General features: G+C 34.2%; 1 protein-coding gene across 9 annotated transcripts in view; it reads right to left on the minus strand.

The window, feature by feature from the left end:
* Positions 1 to 23151, minus strand: part of VPS13B (vacuolar protein sorting 13 homolog B) — a 700507-nt gene that overhangs the window by 308926 nt on the left and 368430 nt on the right. For all 9 annotated transcript variants that reach the window (XM_053660831.1, XM_053660829.1, XM_053660828.1 and 6 more), the window contains one exon: positions 23023 to 23134. In XM_053660831.1, coding sequence (XP_053516806.1) covers positions 23023 to 23134 — 112 coding nt within the window. The remainder of the gene's footprint in view (positions 1 to 23022; positions 23135 to 23151) is intronic.

A 23151-nucleotide genomic window follows, 5' to 3' on the forward strand; every position in this document is an offset into this window, starting at 1 on the left:
ATACATAGTTGGGTGAAAAACTGAGAGATTTCAAACTAAGCTTTATATAGACAATATTCCCAAGAGTAAACTGGAGTGGATTTAAAATAAGAAGGTGGTGAGAGGGAGACCTTTAGATTTGGTATATAGCAAATCAATGCTTTTTTAAAAAAAAATGCTGCCACATCATTTTCCATAGTTTATAATGTAGGGAGTTGCTCCAGACCCACACATCTCACAGAACTGGTCAAGAAGAAGAGAGACCATAGGTCAAGATTCTCAAATTCATATACAATAATCATTAAGCAAGTCTCTTCATTTGTAAAAAAAAAAAATTTTTTTTAAAGGACAGCAATCATTCAGGAAATTAATTAGTACAATATGTTAAAAACACAAATATCTTAACCTACAAAAATATCAGAAAAAGATGGTTTCTTTAAAGAAAGGTACCACCCCAGAATATTCTGATTAGCAGTAAGTGCACATTTGAACATCTGATTTAAAATTTTGGTGTATCTCCCCTTACGGTATAGTAGCATGGTGCCCTTCTATCACCATTTATTAGAGGACACATATCTATACATCTAGTCACATTAAGTTGTCACCTCCAGATGCAGAAAACACATTTTCTTCCCAAGGGCGCTCTGCTCACAACCAGGGCCGAGATACTGCTGTTTGTAGTGTGTAATACAACAGCAGTGATAGAAGAGTTTCTGGAGTCGAACAATGGCAACTCTGATACCCAGTTATTGGAAACATAAATCTGACAAGAGTCACTTTGGAAGACAATCTGGTAACATCTAACAGAGCTGAAGTCATGCTAAATTTAGGATTTAGGAATTCCAGTCCTGATAAATACCCTAGGGCCATGCTGTCCAATACAATAGCTACAAGTTGTAGTATGTCTACTGAGAATAAATTAAGAGTAATCATACAATTAGAAATTCTGTTGCTCACTCACTGCAATCACAGTTTCAGTGCTCAACAGACACACTTGGCAACTGGCTACTGTACTGAACAGTGTAGACAGAATATTTCCATCATTACCGGAAGTTCTTCTGTAAAGCACTGACCTAGAGAAACTATTATATATGTGAACAAGAATGTTGAATAGTCACTTTAACACTGTACGTTATAGAGAAAACTTAGAGAAACTATAGAGAAAACTTCTATAGAGAAAACTTTCTCTATAGAAACAAAGACAGATATCCTGGCATATTCATGCAGTAGCCTATTCAAGTGTAGTCAAAACCTGTGAATGAGATTTTAAGTAATCTCATTGAGATTTTAAGTAACCAATTGAAGAGCCTTACATACACAACGTAGAGTTAAAAAAGCAAGAGGCAGAATAGAGATAGGCAATGGGTATAGGATGCATTTTCTTAATCTCTATATTGTTCAGATGTAGTCGTTTCAATAAGGCCAATCAAAACTATAATGCAGTGGTTAAAAGCCCAAGCTGGCTGCGTGATCTTGGGCTCGAAATGTGAATAAATCGTACTAGGAAGTGCCTAGAGCTGCAGTGAAAATTAAAAGAAATAAAATGTGTGAAAGTACTCTTGTAAACTATAAATTTACGTAGTCGTACTCTGTAAAATTTATATAGTGGTAAATGTGTATTAAATACACCTTAATACTATGAAGAAAATATTATCTGGAAAGTTTAAACTGACATAAGCCTCTTGGGTAGGTGGGATAAATCTGCCCATTTTTTAAATGTAAAATATTATAATTTGTTACTTTGTCAGTGATAGTTTGCTTATTTAATTTTGCAGAAGCAAGAACTAGAGGTAAAATCCAATCTGTTATTTAATCAACACATTGTAAGTATGACAGCTGATACAAATCAGTATTCAGAAATATTTCTGAATAGTTACGATGTGTTAGTCAAGTTCTAAATACTTAACATGCACCAATTTATGTAATCCTCATAACGCATGAGGTAGGTAATACATATATACAGATAAGCAGGTTTGGGTAGTTTCGTATCCATGTTGGCCAAGGTCTAAGTGGCTAGTGAGTGGAAAGACTGGAACGTGAATCTAGGCAATCTCAACATGGAATCTGTGCTCTTTTTTTTTTTTTTTAAGTTGTAAAGACTTTTATTTTTTTTAATTGCGGTCAGAATTATTTTCATTTTTTTAATTTAAATTATTTTATTAGTTTTCTGTATTTTCTTCCCATCCCTCCCCCCACCCCATCCAAACCCACCTCCCTCCCTTGTTTCCACCCTCCCCCTTGGTTTCATCCACATGTCCTTTATAATAGTTCCTGAAAACCCTTCACCCCATTGTTCCCTCCCCCCCCCCTCTGGCTATTATTAGATTGTTCTTAATTTCAATGACTCTGGTTATATTTTGTTTGCTTTTTTCTTTTGTTGATTATATTCCAACAAGGTGAGATCATACGGTATTTGTCCCTCACTGCCTGCCTTATTTCACTTAGTACACAGCAGAGAGGAGAAAAAAAAGAGCTTACACCCTTTGCGACAGCATGGATGGAAGTGCAGAATCTGTGCTCTTTAAGCACCTGTTATAGTGTATGTGCCTCTCACTGTGTTTAATACACCCCCAAACAGTACAAACCCGATTTTAAAAAATAGGTAGGGCCTCCCCAATCAGCCGGGCAATAAAGCAAAAGTTCTGTAACCAGAATTCAAAGCTTCCACAATCTAATCTCAATCACTTTCTTCACCTCTCTTTATCCCCTTTAACTAATCCTCTGATACAGAGAGAAGTTTGGTCTCTAAATGTATTAATACTTGCCTCTCTTCATTGCACCTTTCTTTCCCTCTACCTGGCATGTTTGCTACAATTCAACATATCACCTAATTTTAACTGTTCTATGGACATTCTCTCTGGTTATCCCAAAAGACTTTACTGTAAGAAAACCTCTGGCACCTACCATGTACAATCAAGATGTGAGATTAATTACGTGTACATGAATTAGGGCACTCTACGATACTAAACAGCAACATTGCAGCAGAGAGATTCTGAGGATATTCTTGTCAATAATAAATATGTATATTGTCAAGACATGTGCTAATTTCCAAGGTTTGGCAGTAGAATTTTCTTCTTTTGAAAACTTTTTCCTATAGACATTTAAATCTCATAAGATGAGGTTCTAAAAAGGTCTCCATTAAATCTAGGATTGAACACTATCCGGATTTACAGAGATAATTAGGTTTAGAATGTTATATGTTACTATAGATAAAAATTCCAAATACAGTACTTCATTCATGCATTCAGGAATTAATGAAACTTAAAATAAAGCACTACCTATATCACTAGGTATAGTGATACCTAGTGATCACTAGGTATAGCTATATCACTAGGAAGTGAAATACTACTACATCATTTACAATATAAGGACATTTTTTTCTTCTTCAGAAAACTAAGAATATAAAAAAATTTCCCCTATCTTCTCCAAAAATAGAGATACTTTTATTTACTTGAGACATCAATGTTGTAACATGGTGAGAAATATAAAAATATGGAGATAATAAATGTGATATGCTCATTGTTAATAGTATATGAAGAGTTGATTAAATACCATGCCATAATTACAGTGCTGATTTTAGTTAGCAAAATATAAACCAAAATATTTAAGTTATTTCTTATTTCCTAATAAATTTTATATAAGTTTTAATTGATACCAAAGAACAAATTCTTTTATAATCTTAAAACCAGGTAAATAATATTAACAGACAGCCTAATTTCTGAACACATTACCCCTGGATATTTTCTCAGCTACAATTAAAACAGAAAAGGCAAAGGGACAACGAAGCCAACATACAAAAAAAATCCAACAATGTATATTTCTTAGATGTACATAAGTAACTCATATCCATATAATTAATCACATCTTGATTGCAGATGTTAGGTAACAGATTTTCTCATACAAAAGCCTTTTGGGTCTACGGTAACCAGAGGGAATCTCCACAGAGAAGTTAGAACTAGGTGGTATGTTGAACTGGAGCAAATATGCCAGAGGGAGAGAAGGTGTCGATAAAGGGAGGCAGGTACGTTTAGAGCCCCAAGTAGGCTTCTCTCTGTATTTTGGCAGTTTTTACAAACAGGATAATGGCTACATAAATATTTAACCATCAGTGGTGCTCTATGTCATGACACTTTAAAAAAATAACCTTGTAACAGAAAAGAAAATGCTGAATGATATCAAAGACAAACATATAAAACATTAATGTACAGTTATTCAAAACAGGGATTCAAGATCACAGTAAAAGTTCAGAGAATATAAAGAAAGTTTTTGTATCTATCAAAGGTAATACAAAAGAAACTGATGTAGATAAAATGAAATTTCCTTTTATTTATGAATTCTTCAAATTCAAAAATTTATTTGAAAAAGACATGGTCAAAAGTGGGGGGAAGAGATAGAAAATATTTAGCAATAAAATTGAGACATGGAAGTGGTGGAATAAAAGGATATTTTTCACACCTTAGCATGTGTGCTGAGGCAAAAGCATTCAAAATTAAATTTATGATCTGAGAAATAATGAGGTCAAACAGGTGTTAAGGAGATAACACACACACAAAAAACAACTCCCAACTTAGCTTGTGGTAAATTTTAAGTTTCTCTTTTTTGTGTGAACATTCTAAAGTATTCCTTACAGATATAACTATTTATAATAAATAAAGATGTGTTTTCTAATTTAGGGCACCAAAAAGAAGAAACAGAATATTCCTACACTAAGAATGGCTGCTTCCAATACGAGAAGCCATCATTATACTTATTTCTAATAAGTATAATATTAAGTACATCATAATACTTATTTCTAAGCATCTTGTCTGTAGCCAGTTTCTCTAACAATTATCCACTACATTTATTCAGCATATCAGTTTTTATTAGGTATAAATACTTCCTTCCCCAATCACACTATTGGCTACTCATATTTTATATACAATAATAAAATCACTTCTATATTGATACAGAATTCTCTTTCAATATCAATGTATTTTGAATTATATATGTTGTATATCTATACCTTAACATGTTACAATATGCAAAAAATGTGAAAAAATTAGTGCAATTAAAAAAAGGGCAACTGAAAATTTTTTTCACAAGTTATCGGTGAAAGGCCATAGTTATTAAATTTTGTTTTACTTTGTATCCTATTATGCTTACAATATTATCATGATTATTTTGATGTTAAGCATTAGGATCATAAGCCATGACCTGAAAATGACTTTAACTTTTAAAACTAATGAAGTACTTTCTACGAGATGAAACAAGGGTAGATGCTGCATCAATGTATTAAGGATATATAAAAATTCACTGGGTTCTTCCTTTATATTTTAAATATGTCATAAATTTCATTACCTTGAGAAATGACGTGTAAAAAAATCAATCAATTAATATACTTCAATTACAAAGATGATTAAACTATATGCCATGAAGGTAACAACTGTGAATATTTTTATCATCAGTGTAGACCTATACCTTGCAAATAGCTGTTAAGAGATAAACATTCACAAATATTTTTGAGGAAATGAATGGGATAATACAACTGACTTATTATTTAAGGAAGAAAGACAAGTTATTATTTCAGTATTACAGGAAGAGCCTGTTTGGCAGGTGGTACGTGCCTGTAGTCTTAGTCAAATTAATGTAAAATACTACATCTGACCCCAGCACTGAAGGAGAGACCAAGCCAAATACTGACTTTATCCACATACTCATAGAAGGGGAAAAGATTAAACTGGCTCCTCAAATGAACAAATTAGCATCAACACAAACACAATGTGCACAACACACACACACCAGAAGACAGCACACATTTCTTTAGAATCACCACTGCTGAGTGCTGAGTGACTAATGGGTGATCTAATGAGATGTTAAAAATAAAGTTTATATAGGACCAAAAAGCAAATATAGAGGGAACAGAAAAGATGAATATGAAAGAATAAAGGATCTATTTTCATATATTTAACACTAAGTAAATAAAAAACTAAAAAATTAAAATAATAAACGAAGACTTAAAGAATAATAGATATAGAACGGCCATTCTAAAACAACTTTCTAAACTGCAGTTACAGAAGTTTAATTAGTCCAAAAAAGACCAACTAGAAAACAGCCATAAATCAATGCAAGAAAAACAACTTCTCACAGACTATAATCATAGGAAACTTGGCTGGTAACCACCTAGGCTATCTGCCATTCACATCTGAATATGTATATAAATAAGATCATACTATACATACGTTTTTAAAAACCTTTTGCTCACCTACCCAGTAGCTCAATTATGTTTCATATTAATAGGCACACATATTATCCTTGCGATGGTTGCTTAGTTTTCATCGAATGAATATACTATTATATCAATCATTTGTCTACAGCTAAGCAATGACATTGTTATCAAATTTTTGCCATTACATATAATCAGAAGCTCTTGTTCAGTTTTGTTTATAAAACAGCCTAAACCTATAGCAATCTGCAACTTCACTGGTTCTCCATATGTGACCTTAGAATAGTGAAGAACATGTGTAATCATCAACTCTGTTTCTATAAAGGTATATAATATTGCTGATAGCGATTTTGTCAATACTTACTGCCTGTAAGACATACACACCCAGGAAAACTACACTTTAAAGATAGCTTCCATCTTGAACTTTGTATCCCCACAGGAGACTATGGGAAGGAAATGCTGTAACCAGGTATACAAGGTAAAATGAAGAACTAAAAGAGCAGCTACCTACAGAGCCATAAGTATTGGCAGTCTCTAACACTGAATCATTTCTTTCATGAGAATTACTGTCTCTAGGAGGATTATCCAATTATGAAAAAATAAATACTTTAATGAAAATGAGAGGTGGTTATTAAAAAAACCAGTATCCTTAATTATAATAACGCTGCGAGGTACAGTTAATGACCCTATACATTAAGGATGGTCTCACTTTAATGCCCTGGACCACACCAGGGTCACAATTGGTAGCAGAACATTGATCAACATATAAAAGCCACCAAACACATGAAAGGAATTACAGTACATCACACATCAAACATTTGGCCTGGTACTTCCTTCCTCTAATCCTACTGGCAGGAAATGCCCTACATATCCTTTGAGGTGACCAGACACATTTAAAAATAGTCCCTTGTTAAAAAAAAGCTCTTGGATATTGCAATTTTCTCTGAGAGCAACTTGGGCTCGGCACTGCTGCACCACCTTCCTCCTTGCGGCACAGAGATGGAGCTCCCCTGATGAGGTACGGGAACTGCATGATGTAATTTCTTCTTCGAAGGGTTTGGAAGGGGCAGAAAATAAACTTGGAAAATGGTTTCACATGGCGTATGATATAGTTATCAGGCAAATCCACCCATTAATGTTACAGATTGAACTATTTTATTATAAATATATACAAATACTCATACAGACAAGTATGAGTATATATGTTTTGACCTATATCACATTTTAGGTTGGCCTTTCACCAGAATATATTTATGGTACCAAGAATAAATTTTAAAATAATCTTTTTTAGCATACCCATACTTAACCTCAAAAAATGTACAAATGATTCTGGTACACTATTCATAATGAAGGTGGCCAAAGTTCTGAGGATGAACATTTTCAAGTAGAATAATTAAATCAAGTTGGAAAAAAACTATGACAGATTCAGATTGAAAGATAACTTTCCTAAGTGGTTTTTGTTGTGATATAAACTAGGATAGAAAAAAAATCAAAACATACTTGATTTTAGTGTTTTACTCTCTAGTATAAATGTGTTTACAGCATAATTTGTAACTTTTTACCAGAATAATAGGATATTGTCATTACTTTACTGCATATTTCACTAACATATATTCCCAACACCAAACTGAATAAATGACACTGCGATTCTATAACTCTATGTATGTTATTATTTTCCTAGTTTGTGGATAATTCTTAAAGTTTAGTGGTACTATACCTCAGTTTTAACAGGTGTTCTTTAAAATCACCTGGAAATACTGAGGTTGTGTTTCACTGAACATGAGCTTCGTGATTTCTATTCAGAAAGTAAATGACTGGGAATGTATTCAGATGCTCAAGACATGCTGTCCACAGTGTGTTTGATAAGCTGACATGGGACAGGAATTCTTTTCACTGTTGTGTCAGTTTATCAAACCCATACCTGGATGACCGTCATTCAGTGAGAGGACACTGGAAGCCTCGAATAAAAAGCATTATTTCCCTTTTAAGAACCTGTGTATTCTATGACATACAAATGTCATGTACATAAGTACATGACAACATGCACTAAATAACAGTAAGTAAAATTCTCAGAAATTGGTTAAGAAGTTCACATTATAATCAAAGTTACTAAGATGTATACTAGTAATTTGTCTGATGAATACAGATGTTTATTAATAAAAAATTTTAACTTTATATATACAGTTTTTATTTTTCCTTATATGCATTAGTTATTTACATGGAAAATGTCATAATAAATGAATATACTATTTGATATTAAGACAAAACCAACTGAACTTAAAAATTATACTTTAAACACTGCTCAAAATATTTGTATTTTGAATTATAAGACGTGACACTGGCTCAGAAACCGTGTCAAATAGATTTATAAATAGTAAATTACGTTGAGAAAAAAGTTTTCAGAACCTAAAACTTCACTTTTACGTTAGCTATGTCAAAACTAAATGACGGTTGATAGAGCTCAAGACAGTGGTTCACTCTGGAGCGCAGGGCACTGGGTGGGACGGGAAGGGGAGACTTCTGGGACCCTGGGGGTGGTAACATGGCAACGTCCACATGTAAAAGCTCATCGAGCTGTACACAGCGACTTACACACTCTCCTTGGATGTATGTTACGACTGATTAAAAAGTAAGAAGATATGAAAAAGTACAATAAGACAAAATCCGCTATGTGCTTATTTATTTTTATAATCACATTTGTATTTTTCATAATCTTTGTTAGTGTGGAATGGTTTTCAGGTATCTGGTTTTTGCTCAAAGCTTAATGTTAGAAATGATGAATAAAGAGGTATTTCCGACTGAGGAAATGCCTGTCTTCACCATAGAAAAAGTATGTTCTCCGAACAGAGACTAAATATCTCTAATACATTAAACAGGCAAAACTGCACTATTTATTTTAGGACAGTGACCTCAGTGAACATAGGATAGAATAAGAAATAAAGATAAGTATGTGTATTTAATACTTATTGTTTAAATTGGTACTTTAGGAAAGTAATAATTTACTTGATCTTGTAAAAATTATACGAATTTTTTGAATAGTAGCATCCTATCAGTGGTTAACAAGCGCTCTTATACAATGTGTATAGTTAATTTACTACTAAGTTAGTAGAGGTATTTATAATTAATTAATAATTCATATTAAATGAATGCAAAGATGCTTGCTTCCTAACATGCTTTTTGTATTAGCTTCCTATTCGTAGAAAGGATATGAAGAACTTGGCTGGAAATAGACACAGGGTAAGATGAGTCTTCCTCAAATTGCAATTACAAAGCCAACACTGCAGCTTATATACAAGTTTCTTAAGTTCAAAGGTGATCAAAGATAGATCATTCCATCCATCCTTCTCTCCCTCCCTCCCTCCCTCCATTTTCTATCATCCCTTTACAATGATGAGTAGGTTACATTATATGAAAAACTACAGGAATAAACATGCAGGGTACTCTTCAGTTACAATCTTTTTTTAAGTATATATTTTTTATTATGCTATTACAGTTGTCCCATTTGTTTCCCCTTTATCTCAGTCTGCCTTTCACCCCCCTCCCACCAGCATTCCCCCTCCTTAGTTCATGTCCATGGGTCGTTCATACAAGTTCTTTGGCTTCTCCACTTCCTATACTATTCTTAACCTCCCCCTGTCTATTTTGTACCTACCAATTATACTCCTTATTAGTGACAGAAAATATTATTCTTCTTTTGCATCAGACACTTAGACAGTAGCACAATGTTTTGCTGTTTTTGAAGAGCTATCTTCTATGTCACTGGTTCTGGTAAATAGTCATTATACTCCAGAAACTATGGAGGTGCGTCTTAAAGGTAAAATATACCTTCTCTCACTTGTCTTTAAGCCCAGATGTGATTAGGTAATAATTTCACAAAATAATGTTAGTGCCTCAATGACTACAGAATCAGGAATACATAAGATAGTGCATATCCATTGTATTTTATATAACCAGAATGTATTTGAAAGAAACGTAAGAGATTTTCCAAGTTTATAATAAAAAAACTATTATGGTGTAAATCCAAACACACTCTATTTTCTTTAGTTTCTTTCCAACATGAATTTCTAGAGAAATGTATTGAAAATATCAATAAAAAGGGTTAAATACATTTAATATAACATTCCAAAAATGACAGTGGAAGTTATAGTCATTTTCAACACTGTTATTGAGGTGGCTTTTGGCAGCAAACAGAAACACATTGATGGAAACCTACATCCTGCTACAGGAAGCCACAAAAGACGCAGTTACTTTGGTGAGGCCAAATATAAATCCAAAGCCTTCATACTAGATCAGCTGAAGAACACGACAGGGACTAAAAGTCTGCCAATAGTATTTCCACACAAAGCTTTTGGGCGAGTTACTCTAAATAACTACCATCCTAATGTATCTGAATTGCTAAAAGGGAGTTATTTAAAACCAAGACTAAGCATTATAGGATTAGGAACATAATGTCACTAGATATGAAATAGACCTTGCCAAAAACCAACACAATAGTTATTTTGAGAACATATATAAAGGAAGAAAATTAGGAAAAAATTAAAGGTTGGTAGAGGAGACTATAGTATTTTTGGAGATATTTAGAATTTAATTTTTACAATGTATCTGGGAGTTAATGTTAAACTTATCTATGGAAGGACATTAATCTCATCTATGAATTTCTATTGATCATATGCTTCAATAATGATTGTTTGAGCCTATGTGTACTGTTTAAGCATCCATGTAAAACAAAATAAAGTTAATTCTACAAAGTCTTCTAAGAGTAAAAATAAATCAGCTCCCTTAACTTTTATAATTCTTTAAAGGTAAAATTCCATGAATTAAACTGCCTGTCAGAAGGCACATACCTATCAGAAACTACATTTTTAAGAATGTCTTTAGATCTTGGGCAAAAGTACTGTGAATTTCTCTCATAATGCTTGTAAACAATATTTAAGACAATGAAATTCTCTATGGAGAGAAACTGAAACCCAACAGTTGATTCAAATTTATTAAGTACTGAATGCACTAAAAAGGATTAACAAATGTCTGCAAGAAAGACATGGCTGAAAAACTCAACCACTGACAAAGTTTGTGAGGAGTTATGGGACAAATTAGTCACAGAGAGAATTGCAGAAGGGACATCTGAAGACCCACAAATATCTATGGCATGAACCGAAAGCTTTATGCACAAGTTCATAAATGTCCAATTACATACAAGAAGCATATCGTGCTCTCAAGTAAAAGATGAAAGTTAAGAAACTTTGTAATTAAAAATACTACAAAAGAAAAAAGTTCTGTTTTAAATATTTTAAAATTCTCTTAATAAATAATCTGGAAAGAGTATAAAGTAAATTTTATTGTTAGAGTCACCAGTTTGTTTTTAAATATCTTAGGGTAGGTATTAAAAGATTTTGACAGCAATGATACAGGGAGTCCACATAAAATCTTATATGGCCTCCAAATTGACATGTCTAACTCCGTAAGCCCTATTTTCAGATATGTAGCTTAAACACAGTATTTTCTAACTGCATACAATTAGGAAACAAGCCAAAGTTACAACAAACTTATTCAACTTTGACATAATCTTGGTGTATGAAAGATACATGTGAACGAATAGAATATAGTTGTTTTAAAAATAATAAAATCAGTATTTTCTTCAACACAATTTAAAGAAAAATGGTATGTAAAAAACTCTGGGAAGAAAAAGGTTTAACTTACCCCCCATTTTTCATAACTTTGAGATAAAACTAGAGTAATCACTAAATTATATGAAGGTAAAAAGAAAAAGATTTATAAATATGTTTTATAATGATTTAAAATATCTTATGAAAGAAAAATCACAAAGTATACTGAGGTTATTATTAAGGCAATCTATGTAAATGTTTAGATCTGGTCATGAATCACTTCAAAGTTCATAGCAGATGAAGAAAAAAATTTTATTATAATCGAAAGTATTAGCTAGGGAGCAATTTTCTGTAGATCAAATGCAGTATTAAGTATAACCTAATTGAAAATTCTTTTAAAACAGATTGTATGTTCAATACCCTTAAGAGTCAGAGGACTCAAGTACTAGGGTTATTAGAGTTTGCACTATAAATTATGTCTCTAATATCTATAATATTATGTCCATTCAGCTTGTAATGTTTTAGGGAACCTAAGGAAAATGCAAAATTGGTACCTAAAGTTTTTTCAGTTTACTCACTGGTAACAAGAATGTTGTCGGGGAAAAAAAAAAAAAACCCTAGCATCACAACAGTAGTAAAATTTAGTGGAATATAAATGTGAAACTTCAAAAAAAGTTTCAAACTTAAGGTTTACACTAGTTAATTATAAGTTCGTTAAATTAAAACCAGTCTGTCTCACAAGAAACTGAGTTACAGGCAGCAAGAAGTAGTGGTAAATAGTGTGGGATTGGATACTGGTTCTGTCACTTATTTTATGTGACCCAGGAGAGATTATTTAATGTCTACGTTCTGTTTTTTGTCTCTAAAACACAGATAATCATAACATGTGACTCATGGGTACTGTGAGGTAAGCAGTGCACTGAAAGTATCAAGCAGAACACCTGGCACAAGGGAGCTCTTGAGGCCTTAGGTACTACTGCTGCTGCTGCTACTACCAGTACTACTGTCTTTATGTCACAATTGCAGAAAGGTAGGTCAGATACTGGTAGAGAAGGCCAAAGGAAGAAGAAATTACTTCTAAGTGAAATGATTTGAGAGGTTTCAAAAAGAGAGGATTTAAATGAGACATTGAAATGTACAGGTGTGATTCTTAAGAATTTTTTTTTAATGAATAATGTTGAACACCATAGAAAAAGGTTTTAAAAGGATCCAAAACCTAACGTGATATAACTAACTCTTTGAAAGGCTGAGCTAGAAGGAACCTGAAATTGCATACATAACCAAGGGCCAGAGAAAAGAACACATTAAGCATTCTTGGGTAGACAAAATATTCAATTTGAACAAGTGTGTTGCAGAAGAAAGCAATTAGTAATAAGATTTTAAGTTGAGGTCAGATCATGGAGGAAAGATGCATATTTGGCTAAAAGATAGGAATTTTGTCATGTTAAAAATTGAGCACTATGCAGATACTGAACAACTTGCTATCATCAAATAATGTTTCAAAGTGGTACATTAAAACCAAAACGCCTACAATATTTTAATTTACACACAGTAGTGTTGAACAGTGAATCACTTGGATTTTGCAATTCATGTGGTAACAAAGAACATTTTAGCTACAATAATTTCAGTTTCCTATTTGTGCTGACAACTTTGTTCTTTAAGGACCAACCTAGTAGCTACTTCACTAAAAGAAACAACCCACATTTTCCTTTTACAATTTCTCAGGTATAATAATGTTTTGAAGTCTGGGTAGTCTGAGTCACAAAATGTTCTACAAAAGCTTTTAGGTTTTAATGAAGCCTTTTAATAATGGAGAATATTTTGTTGGCCAGAAAGAAAGCCTTTAAATAGTATTTCGATCTATGCTGTCTAAAAAAGCTATTCAAAAATAGACCAGTATTTCTGAATATAATGACAATGAAGGATGCCAACAATGGATGAGTTAAAAAAAAGAAAACGAGTTGCAGAATACTATGTAGAGTACAATCGTATTATTTAAGACAGAGTCTCGGTCTGTCTGACTCTGCCTCTCTCACACACGTACACACACATGGTCTACAAAAAGTGTCAACCCAAGTGTTAACAATGGACACAGACTGAGGCAGCAGTTAGCACTCAGAGGAAGCCCTAGTAGAGGAGAAATTTCGTTTTCAATGGGCATGCTTCAATGTCATTTAATTTTTTAAAAAAAGAACACCACTAAACATCTATTTAAAAATATTAGTAATACAAGTTTATTAATAAAATAAAAGTAGATTTGCTATAAAAAGATATTCTACCAAGTATTTATAATATTTTTAAGAAATTTTATTCTAACCCTGGCCAGTGTGGCTCAGTGGATTGAGTGCCAGCCTGTGACCAAAGGGTCACAGTCCCCCAGTCAGGGCACATGCCTGGGTTGTAGGCCAGGTCTCCAGTACGGCACACATGAGAGACAACCACATATTGATGTTTCTCTCCCTCTCTTTTTCCTTCCCTTCCCTTCTCTCTAAAAAGGAATAAATAAAATCTTTTCTTTTAAAAAAAGAAATCTTATTTTAACTTTTCATGTTATAATTTGGTAACAAGCTGGCTGAGTAATGATAAACTAAACTGTAAAACGCTTGGAATACAAGAAGACTTTTTAAAAAACAGACCATTAAAATGTACTGGAAATATGAAACATTTATTTAGACTCATGAATAATTAATGCTAACATTTCTATTCCTTCTACTACTTTTAAAAGAAAAAAATTCAATGGAATGAAAAAAGCACTTTTCTCTATTCCTTCCTATGAAAACTGCAAATCTGGATGGAATTTGTAGAATTAATCTTTCCTCTTTTAATAATTTTCAGAAGATACAAGACAGAATGTTGTAAAGACACTTACAATAAAACAGGACCACAAACAAAAGTTCAGGATGCAAGTCCATACTGTCTGATTGTGTTTACCCCATCATCTAGGTACTGTGGGAGGTATTTCAGACAAAGCATGGATTATTAATGATGTCAAACCTACCAGAGCTGACAATGTAATTTCGTTGGCTCAGACTATGTGGTTGAAGTCTGAGTCCCATGAAGGGAGGTTACTACAAGTACTAGTCAAAAATATATATCTATTATTGGTGTCTAGTACATTGCAGGTACTCAATAAATACAGGGTCTGGCAGAAGTAACACTTGCTTGAGTGTGGGTGGTAGGATAATAATATGGGTATAATAATTTATAGTTTTAATTTGAACATTTCACCTAAAATGTCATACGGTGTGCTTGAGTGAGACAGTGTTATGTTACAGAATTACATGCTTATGATTTTATAATCAAACATTTTGTAATAAAAAAAGGGGCATTATTTGTGCCAGACCCTGTATCCGTAAAATAACTAAAATAATTAATCAATGTATTTTTAACAACTGAAGGAATTAAATAAATGAATTATTGTATATATGCACATATGCGATGGAATGGGGTAACTGAAGATTTCTACTGTTCTAACAGCTAATATAGGGCTATTTATTCTATTTCTCACATTAAAAGCTATTTTTAGAAAACAATTTAAAACAAAATGAAGTTAAACTACTTATACATATAGTATTCAGGATCACAGTCAATAAAATGTTTAGAAAAGTCTTCAGAAGTAGAAATAGTGTAAATCCAATGTAATTTTCCTACAGCAATGGCTTAAGGTCTGGCCTGAGACTTATTTCCATTTTTAATAGAAACAACCACAAACACTATAGTTAATGAACTACAGATGATTAACTAGTATTAGTAAGTATAAAGTTTCTAAAATATATACATAACTCACTTGTCTAAGTACAACCAAATTTTAATTTTAGTTCATTATAATTCCAATTTTATTTTAATTTCTTTACATCTGCCTACGAAGGAACATTTTCAGCACAGGCCATTTCTGTTATAATCTGCCTTTATAACCTTTTACCCTCAACTATTTCTCTGTTTCTCATTTGAGACAAGAATCTGAATCATCTCTCAGGCAAAAGGGTTGGCTAAGATAAAAGAGGAGCTATCAGGCCAGACTACGGTTCAAAATGGTGGTGTACGTCAGGGACCTGGTGGAACACATCACAGAATAGGACGATCCAAGAAGGAGCTGAAAGGAAACTGGGGGATGAGCTTGTCCAGGATTCGCAGAAGTAAACTAGGTGGACCAATCCACAAGGCAGAGAAAGAGGGTAGAGGGCTAAAGAAGGGGCTCGTGAGGATATGTACCTGAGCATGAACACTGAATAAATAATGCTGTCTATGTTGTTTTCTAGTGGATCAAATGCTTTTGAAAGTAATAGAGATTCATATAAGGTGTAAGTTAATAGAAATCTTGTTATTTTACATTTTCTGAAGTATAGATTCCAAAAGTTAACAACTGCTATCAACTGAAAGTCTGTGAAGGTTCTGAAGTTCAAGACTGCACCGAAGGCATCTCGTTAGCGAGTGGGAAAGCTGTGAACGGAGGACACTCACTTCTGAGCCTTTCAGTGTTTGGATGTGTAGCATTCAAAATTACTAGCATTTACTAAGAATGTATTTTTTAAGAACCCTCTCTTTACAAAAGGTTTGGAAACCACTGACTTAATCTGCTCATAAACATGTGGTCCTTGAAGCAGCACATCACCATCACCCAGGAGTAGGGTTGCACCCAGTCACTCAGGAACTTGGTGCAAATGTGGAATTTCAGGCCTCATCCCAGACTCCCAAGTCAAATCCTGCATTTTATTTTATTTCAAATTTAATCTTTATCACATTTTTTCCATTACCAATTAGCCCCCTTATACCACCCCCCACAGCAATCACCACACTGCTGTCCATGTAAGATCCACAGGTGTTTTGTATGCACAGTAAATTTAAGAAGCAGTGGTCTAATTCAATGTGAGTCAAAATCTTCTATGTGGCCTCCTTGATAAGCCTCTGCAATATCAGCGACAGGGAGCTCACTACCTTATGAAATAGTCAACATTTTCAAAAATAAACTCCTGACCTCCACCTGTCCAATCCCCAAACCAAACCCTCTCACAGTTTTTCTTCCCTAAATCAATCTCATCCTTCCAGTTTCTTAGGCCACGCAATGGAATTATCCTTATCTTCTTTGTTTCCACTCCCATATGCAATCCATCTGCAATTTCTCTTAACGCCTTTACCTATAAAACATCTACAGAATCTGACCACTTCTCACCACCTCCACAACCACTACCCAAGGCCAAGCCAACATCATCTCTTGCCAAGATTATTGCAAGCAACAAACTTCCCTGCCTGCAGTCTATTTTCACATGTTGGCCTGAATTATCTGCTTAAATATAAATGAAGTCACTGCTCTGCTCAAACCCTCTGAGGACTTCTCCTCTGATTAAAACAAATAAAAAATCAACCCCTCAATAATCAAAAGCACTCCATATCACACATACATTATATCACATATTCAGTTACTCAAATAATAGAAATAATCCTTAACATGACTCCTTTAGAGTGCAGTATCACACTTCCCTTTGTTTCACTTTGTCACACCTATTGTTTTCAAGTGCACATTTCACCTCTTTTTCTAATGTATGTCTTTAGTTCCTGCTGGCCATCCCTTCACTTCTTTCTGCAGGTAGATAATCGGTAAACCGGGTAAACAACAAAATTATTTCAAAATTCAGCAGTGAGGAATATTTGCTCCTACAACCACATCTCACTTAAATTAACAGCCAGCTGCTCACAACACCTCCGAGGCTCTTCCGCGCCTTACCTCACAGCCCACTACATTCCCAGGCACGCAGCTGCTTCAGCTACCGCAGGCCTCTTCAGGGCACTGCTGCTCAGGAGCCTCATGCTTTCTTAGTGGGATGGCCTCTCTGACTGGGCCGTGCTGTCCACCTCTAACTCCCATTCCCTACCTTCTCTTTATAGAGAAGTCATTATAAATAATGACTAATGAACGAATAGCCTCATTTACTAGACTTTTATAATTTGAAAGGCTCTAACCAGTGTTACTGTAATACCCACTAATATAACAGTCCCAGGTCTATTCTTAGCTTCGGAAGGAATGACGCTACTCTACATGACAGGACAGTCTGGGTTTTTGAAGAATGGTTCCATGTTACATCTTCGGTTATGTCAGTCTTACTGTCGTTCCATCACAGGTAATATGTCTCTTCTGTACTGGATGCATTTGCAACTTTGAACTCAGTTAACCTTTGGTTTCCAACATCCCAAGGGTGAAACATATCCTGTGTTTCTTGCAGGCCTCCCCTAGCAGTGCTGCATCGTTTAACAGAAATATAATGCAAACCACAAATGTGAGCCACCAATACGACAGTAGTCACAATGAAAAAAGGTTTTAAGAATCAGTGGGAAAGAATTGTAATAATATATTTACTCAATATATGTCAAATATTGTCATCACAATGGATAATTGATATAAAGATTTTAAGTTAGATATTTTACTGTTTTCTTCTGAATCCATCAGACTCTTACTTATACTTTATACTTACAAAACGTCTCAAACGTGGCTAGTTTGGACTAGCCACATTTCAAAAGCAGAAGAGCCATGTGTGGTTAGCAGCTACTGTACAGACAATGCATCTCTACCTTGGCTTTGTCTTCTAAAAAAAAGGAAACTTTGAGAAACTCAAAACTCTTGCCAGCTGCTTCTCCCCACGCAGCATTCACATAAGGCACTGTGAAGGACTGACTATGTGTCTGGTTCTTCTCCAGATTCCAATATGTCACTCTTACCCACACGACTGATTAACATCCCTTCCTTCTCCTTCCCATGACGAAAATCTCTCCGCTTACAGCTGGACAAGGCAGAAGGTCCCAAAACACAATACCCAGTCTCCACAAAAAAAAACAACAAAAAAAAACACAAAAGGTATCTCTCTCTTTCCCTCTCTGGAGTTTTTAAAATTTCTCTGGGCCTTTTTGTCACATCAATTTTTGGTACACTCAGATATATTTATATAAGCTTTACTGAAGTATAACTGGTATCCCATAAAATGTACCCTTTGAGATGAACAATTCAGTGTTTTTTGTAGATTATACTGTACTCACTGTACATCACTCAGTACACACTCAGTGTACATCCTATTGTACATCACTGTTACCTAATTCCAGAACAATTTCATCACCCCAAAAGAAATCCTATACTATTAACAGTCATTCCTCTCTCCCCTCCTAGCAACCACTATACTACTTTCTGCCTCTATAGATGTGTCTATTGTGGACATTTCATGTAAATGAAATCATATGTGTGGTATTTTGTATTTGGCTTCTTTCAGTTTGCATGTTTCCAAGGTTGGTCCATGTTATAACATACAGTCCATTCTCTCCATGGCAGAATGTTATTCTAATGAATGAATGAGTACACCACATTGCGCTGAGTCCTTCTTCAGCTGATGAACCTTTGGGTAGTTTCCACTTTTCAGCTACTATGATGACTGCTGCTATGACCACTGCTGCGCATGCTTTTATGTGGACATATGTTTTCAATTCTCTTGGGTACATACCTAGGAGTAGAATTGCTGCATCATATGGTAACTCTATGTTTAAACTTAGGAGGGATTGCCAAGCAGTTTTCCACAGCAGCTGCACCGTTTTACGTTCTCACTAGAAATGTCTGAGGGCTCCAATTTCTCCTCGTCTTTTATCTTTTTTATTGTAGTCATCCTAGTGGGTGTAGTTTGGACGTGCACTTCCCTACTAACTAATTGGGTTGAACATCTTCACACATGCTTATCGACCATGTTTCTATCTTCTTTGGATATATATCTATTCAAATTCTTTCCCGTTTTAAAAATTAGGTTGTTCTTCTATTATTGAGTTGTAAAAGTTCTTATATTCTGATTCCATGTCTCTTACTAGAGACATGATTTGTAAATATTTTCTCATGTTCTGTGGAGTCATTTGCAGCACAAAGTTTATAATTTTGGTAAAGTCCAAATTATCTATTTTTTCTTTGTCCCCTGTGCTTTTGGTGTCATTTTTAAGAAACCATTATCTACACCAAAGTCACAAAGATTTACTCCTGTGTTTTCTTCTGTAAGTTTCAGAACGTTAACCCTCATATTAGGTCTCATACCCGTTCTGAGTTAAATTTTATGTACAGTAGCACCTAAGGGTCCAGTTTCATGTGCACACGCAGTAGTCTAAGCACCATTTGTTGAAGAGACTATTGTTCTTTACCACTGAAATGTCTTGGTTCCTTTGTCAAAAACCAATTGATTGTAGATGTGATGGTCTCTTTCTGGATTTTCAGCTCTATTCAGTACGCCAAAACAATTACTATTGTTTTGTCACAAGTTTTGAAATCAGAAAGTATGAGTCCTCCAACTTTGTTCTCCTTTTCCAGCATTGCTTTGGCTATTCTGGGTCCCTCGAATAATTTCCATACGAATTTTAGGATCAAGTTGTCAATTTCTGCCAAGAAGCTAGGCTGAATGTTGACTGAGATTACGCGGACTCTGCATATGATTTTGAGAAGTACTGATATCTACCAACACTAAGTCTTCGAACTACCCCAGAACTTCAGTACATGGGATGTATATGTACATATATATACACATATGATATTGTTTGGTTTCTTTCAACGATGTTTTGTAGTTTTTACGGTGCTTTTGGTAAATTTTTTTGCAGGTATTTAAATATTTTTAATGCTATCATACATAAAATTGTTTCTTTAATTTCAGTTCTAGATTGTTCATAGCTCATTGTTACTGTGAACTGATTTTTACATTTGATTTGTTGTCCTGCAACCTTGTTGAGCTTGTTTATTTGCCCAATAGTTTTTCAGTGAATCCCGTAAAGTTATCTATGTATATAGATATCTATGTACATATATATGTATACACATATATGTATACATATATGTGTATACATGTATACATATATATGTATAGATGTATATATCTATGTATATAGTTATCTATGTATATATACATGATTACAACATCTGCAAAACCACATGGTTTTATTTCTTCCTTACAATCTGAGTGCCTTTTATTTCATTTCTTGCCTAACTGCCCTGCCTAGAACCTCCAGTATAATGCTAAAGAACAGTGTTGAGAGTAGATCTCCTTGTCTTGTTCCTGATTTTAAGGGGAAAGCACCCAGTCTTTCACCATCAACTACATTAGCTATGGGTTATGACAGATGCCATTTACCACATTGAGAAAGTTAGAAACACCAAGAGCAGATTAAAAGAAAGAGGAAGTTACATATAGAAAGGGAGCAAGACAGTGAAACAAGTGAATTTTATAACTGGAGGTGGGAGTGGGGGGGAACTAAATGATAGAAAAATGAATTTAAAAAGAACTCTGAAAGGAATTCATAAGAAATAGATCCTGAAATGTTCTGCCATTAGCTAAGTATATGATTTTGGCAAATGTAAAAGTTCAGTGTGTCTTGTTTTTGTCATTGTAAAAAAAGTACAGTGATTTATTTTATAAACATGAAGTATCCATTATATACTTTTTGTGTACATATTTTGAAGTATTTTCCTATGAGACACTGAAGTTCTGAAGAGATAATATACTTTTTCATAATTTATTTTTGGCATTGTGTTTCTATAGTTTATAAAATAAATCAAATAGTGTAACAAGATAAGAAATAAGACAGGCTGGGCTGGCTTTAGCTCAGTGGGTACTTCGATTCACAAGAAATAAGACAAGGAAAGAAGGGGAAAGCAAAGAAAAGAATGAAAAACACAGAAAAGGAAAAGGTCAAGAGTGAAGAAAGATATAGAATGGTAATGAAAAATTAGGTATGAAGAAAGTGGGGAAAGTAAATCAGGAAAGAGACTGAAAAAAAAGTGCAAGAAGGACAAAGGGCAGCGAAGCAACCTCACAGAGCTGTGTGAACTGGGTCCACACAGACGCACACTGCAGAGTCAGGAGGTGCAGAGCAGGGGAGGGAGGGAAGCATCTCTGCGGCTCACTTCATTGATGTTGATAAGGTGTTTTAATATGAAACATGTTTCACCAGAAGTAGAACTGTTTTTGAAAACCACTTACTTCTAAAGTGAAAAGAAAAGACAAATACATCTGAAAGAATTTCCAAATGTTAAAAAATTAAATTATTTTCATCCAGAAAGGATCCTACTCTAATCCACTGCCTAGACACTGAGGTACGCAAAAAATACAAGTTGTGATCTTGACTCAATCATTTGACTAACGGCAAGTATTCTTTTGGATCTTCAATTTCCTAATCTACAAATGAGAAATTTGAATTAGATAATTCCTAAAGCCCCCTTCAGCCCTGACATCCTAAGATTTTACATAAGCTAGCAAAATAAAAGCTTATTTCAAATAGGGAAAAATACTATAAGCTACCAAAAAATTAATATGAGAGAGTATAACATATAATTCAAAGGGAAAAATAGCAACTCAAATATTAGAAAAATTTGAGAAAATAAAATCCCCACTTAAAATGGCTATCACCCTCTAGGTAGTAAATAAATGCATTATAAAAATAAGAATCTTTTCCTAGCAGTAATACTTATTGGAGAAAAGTAGAGATTTCCTTTTTAAAAGAGTGAGACTACGACATCTGAAAAACAGACCAGCAGGAAGACAAAGACACTTGTTCATCTGTTTTTCTGGGACTTGTCTCACTTGGTTTATTTGCAACTGTACTTTTATGTCTGGCAGCAGCGCCAACTTCAGTACGAACGATATATTATTTTTATCATGTTGATTACATATGTTCAGCAGTTTAGTTGTCCATATATGCTCGGTGTGGTTTGCAAATACTCGGTGACAAAATCCAGAGCATGGCATTTTCACAGAAAGTGTTTACTGTGAAATTTCTCCTTAGAAGTTTGCTTTTCTTTACAGCTTTGATCCATATGACATCCACAGTCCTACATTTCAAATAATGGCTTATAGTTAAATTAAAAAATGCTTCAATGTGATACAACATGACTATAGTAGGATGTGGTAGTTCTAGAGAGGACTTCATTTTCATATGTGATTAGAGATTTGGTCTAATTTAGAGTCTGCTAAAATTTTCCAAACTGCGCTTCTTCAGTTTTATGGTGACTTGGTACTTACATTCTGTTATTCATCAACACTTCACAGAAATACTTGATTTGTCTGAATGAATTTAAAAACCCACAACAGAAGAAAATCAGAAAAACCTGGTTTTAAATATCAAAAGATCCCAAATGAAAAATATTTCTACAGGCCACACTAAGCAAGTTTTATTGATCAGTGTACTTCTTTGCAGGATGAAATTGTTGCAAGATTGAACATAAGAACATAAACTTACTGGTAAATATCTTTCCTGAGGACAGATCTGCCAAGGGGGTTGTCAGCCTGGGGAGCCATAGCAACGGAACCGACCTTCAAAACCAGGGTGTCTTCTTTTGCGGTCTGATTAACTGTAACAAAAGAAACA

This window comes from Artibeus jamaicensis, unplaced genomic scaffold (assembly GCF_021234435.1).
Source record: "Artibeus jamaicensis isolate MK-2021 breed Jamaican fruit bat unplaced genomic scaffold, CSHL_Jam_final scaffold_916, whole genome shotgun sequence".
NCBI classification, from domain to species: Eukaryota; Metazoa; Chordata; class Mammalia; order Chiroptera; family Phyllostomidae; genus Artibeus; species Artibeus jamaicensis.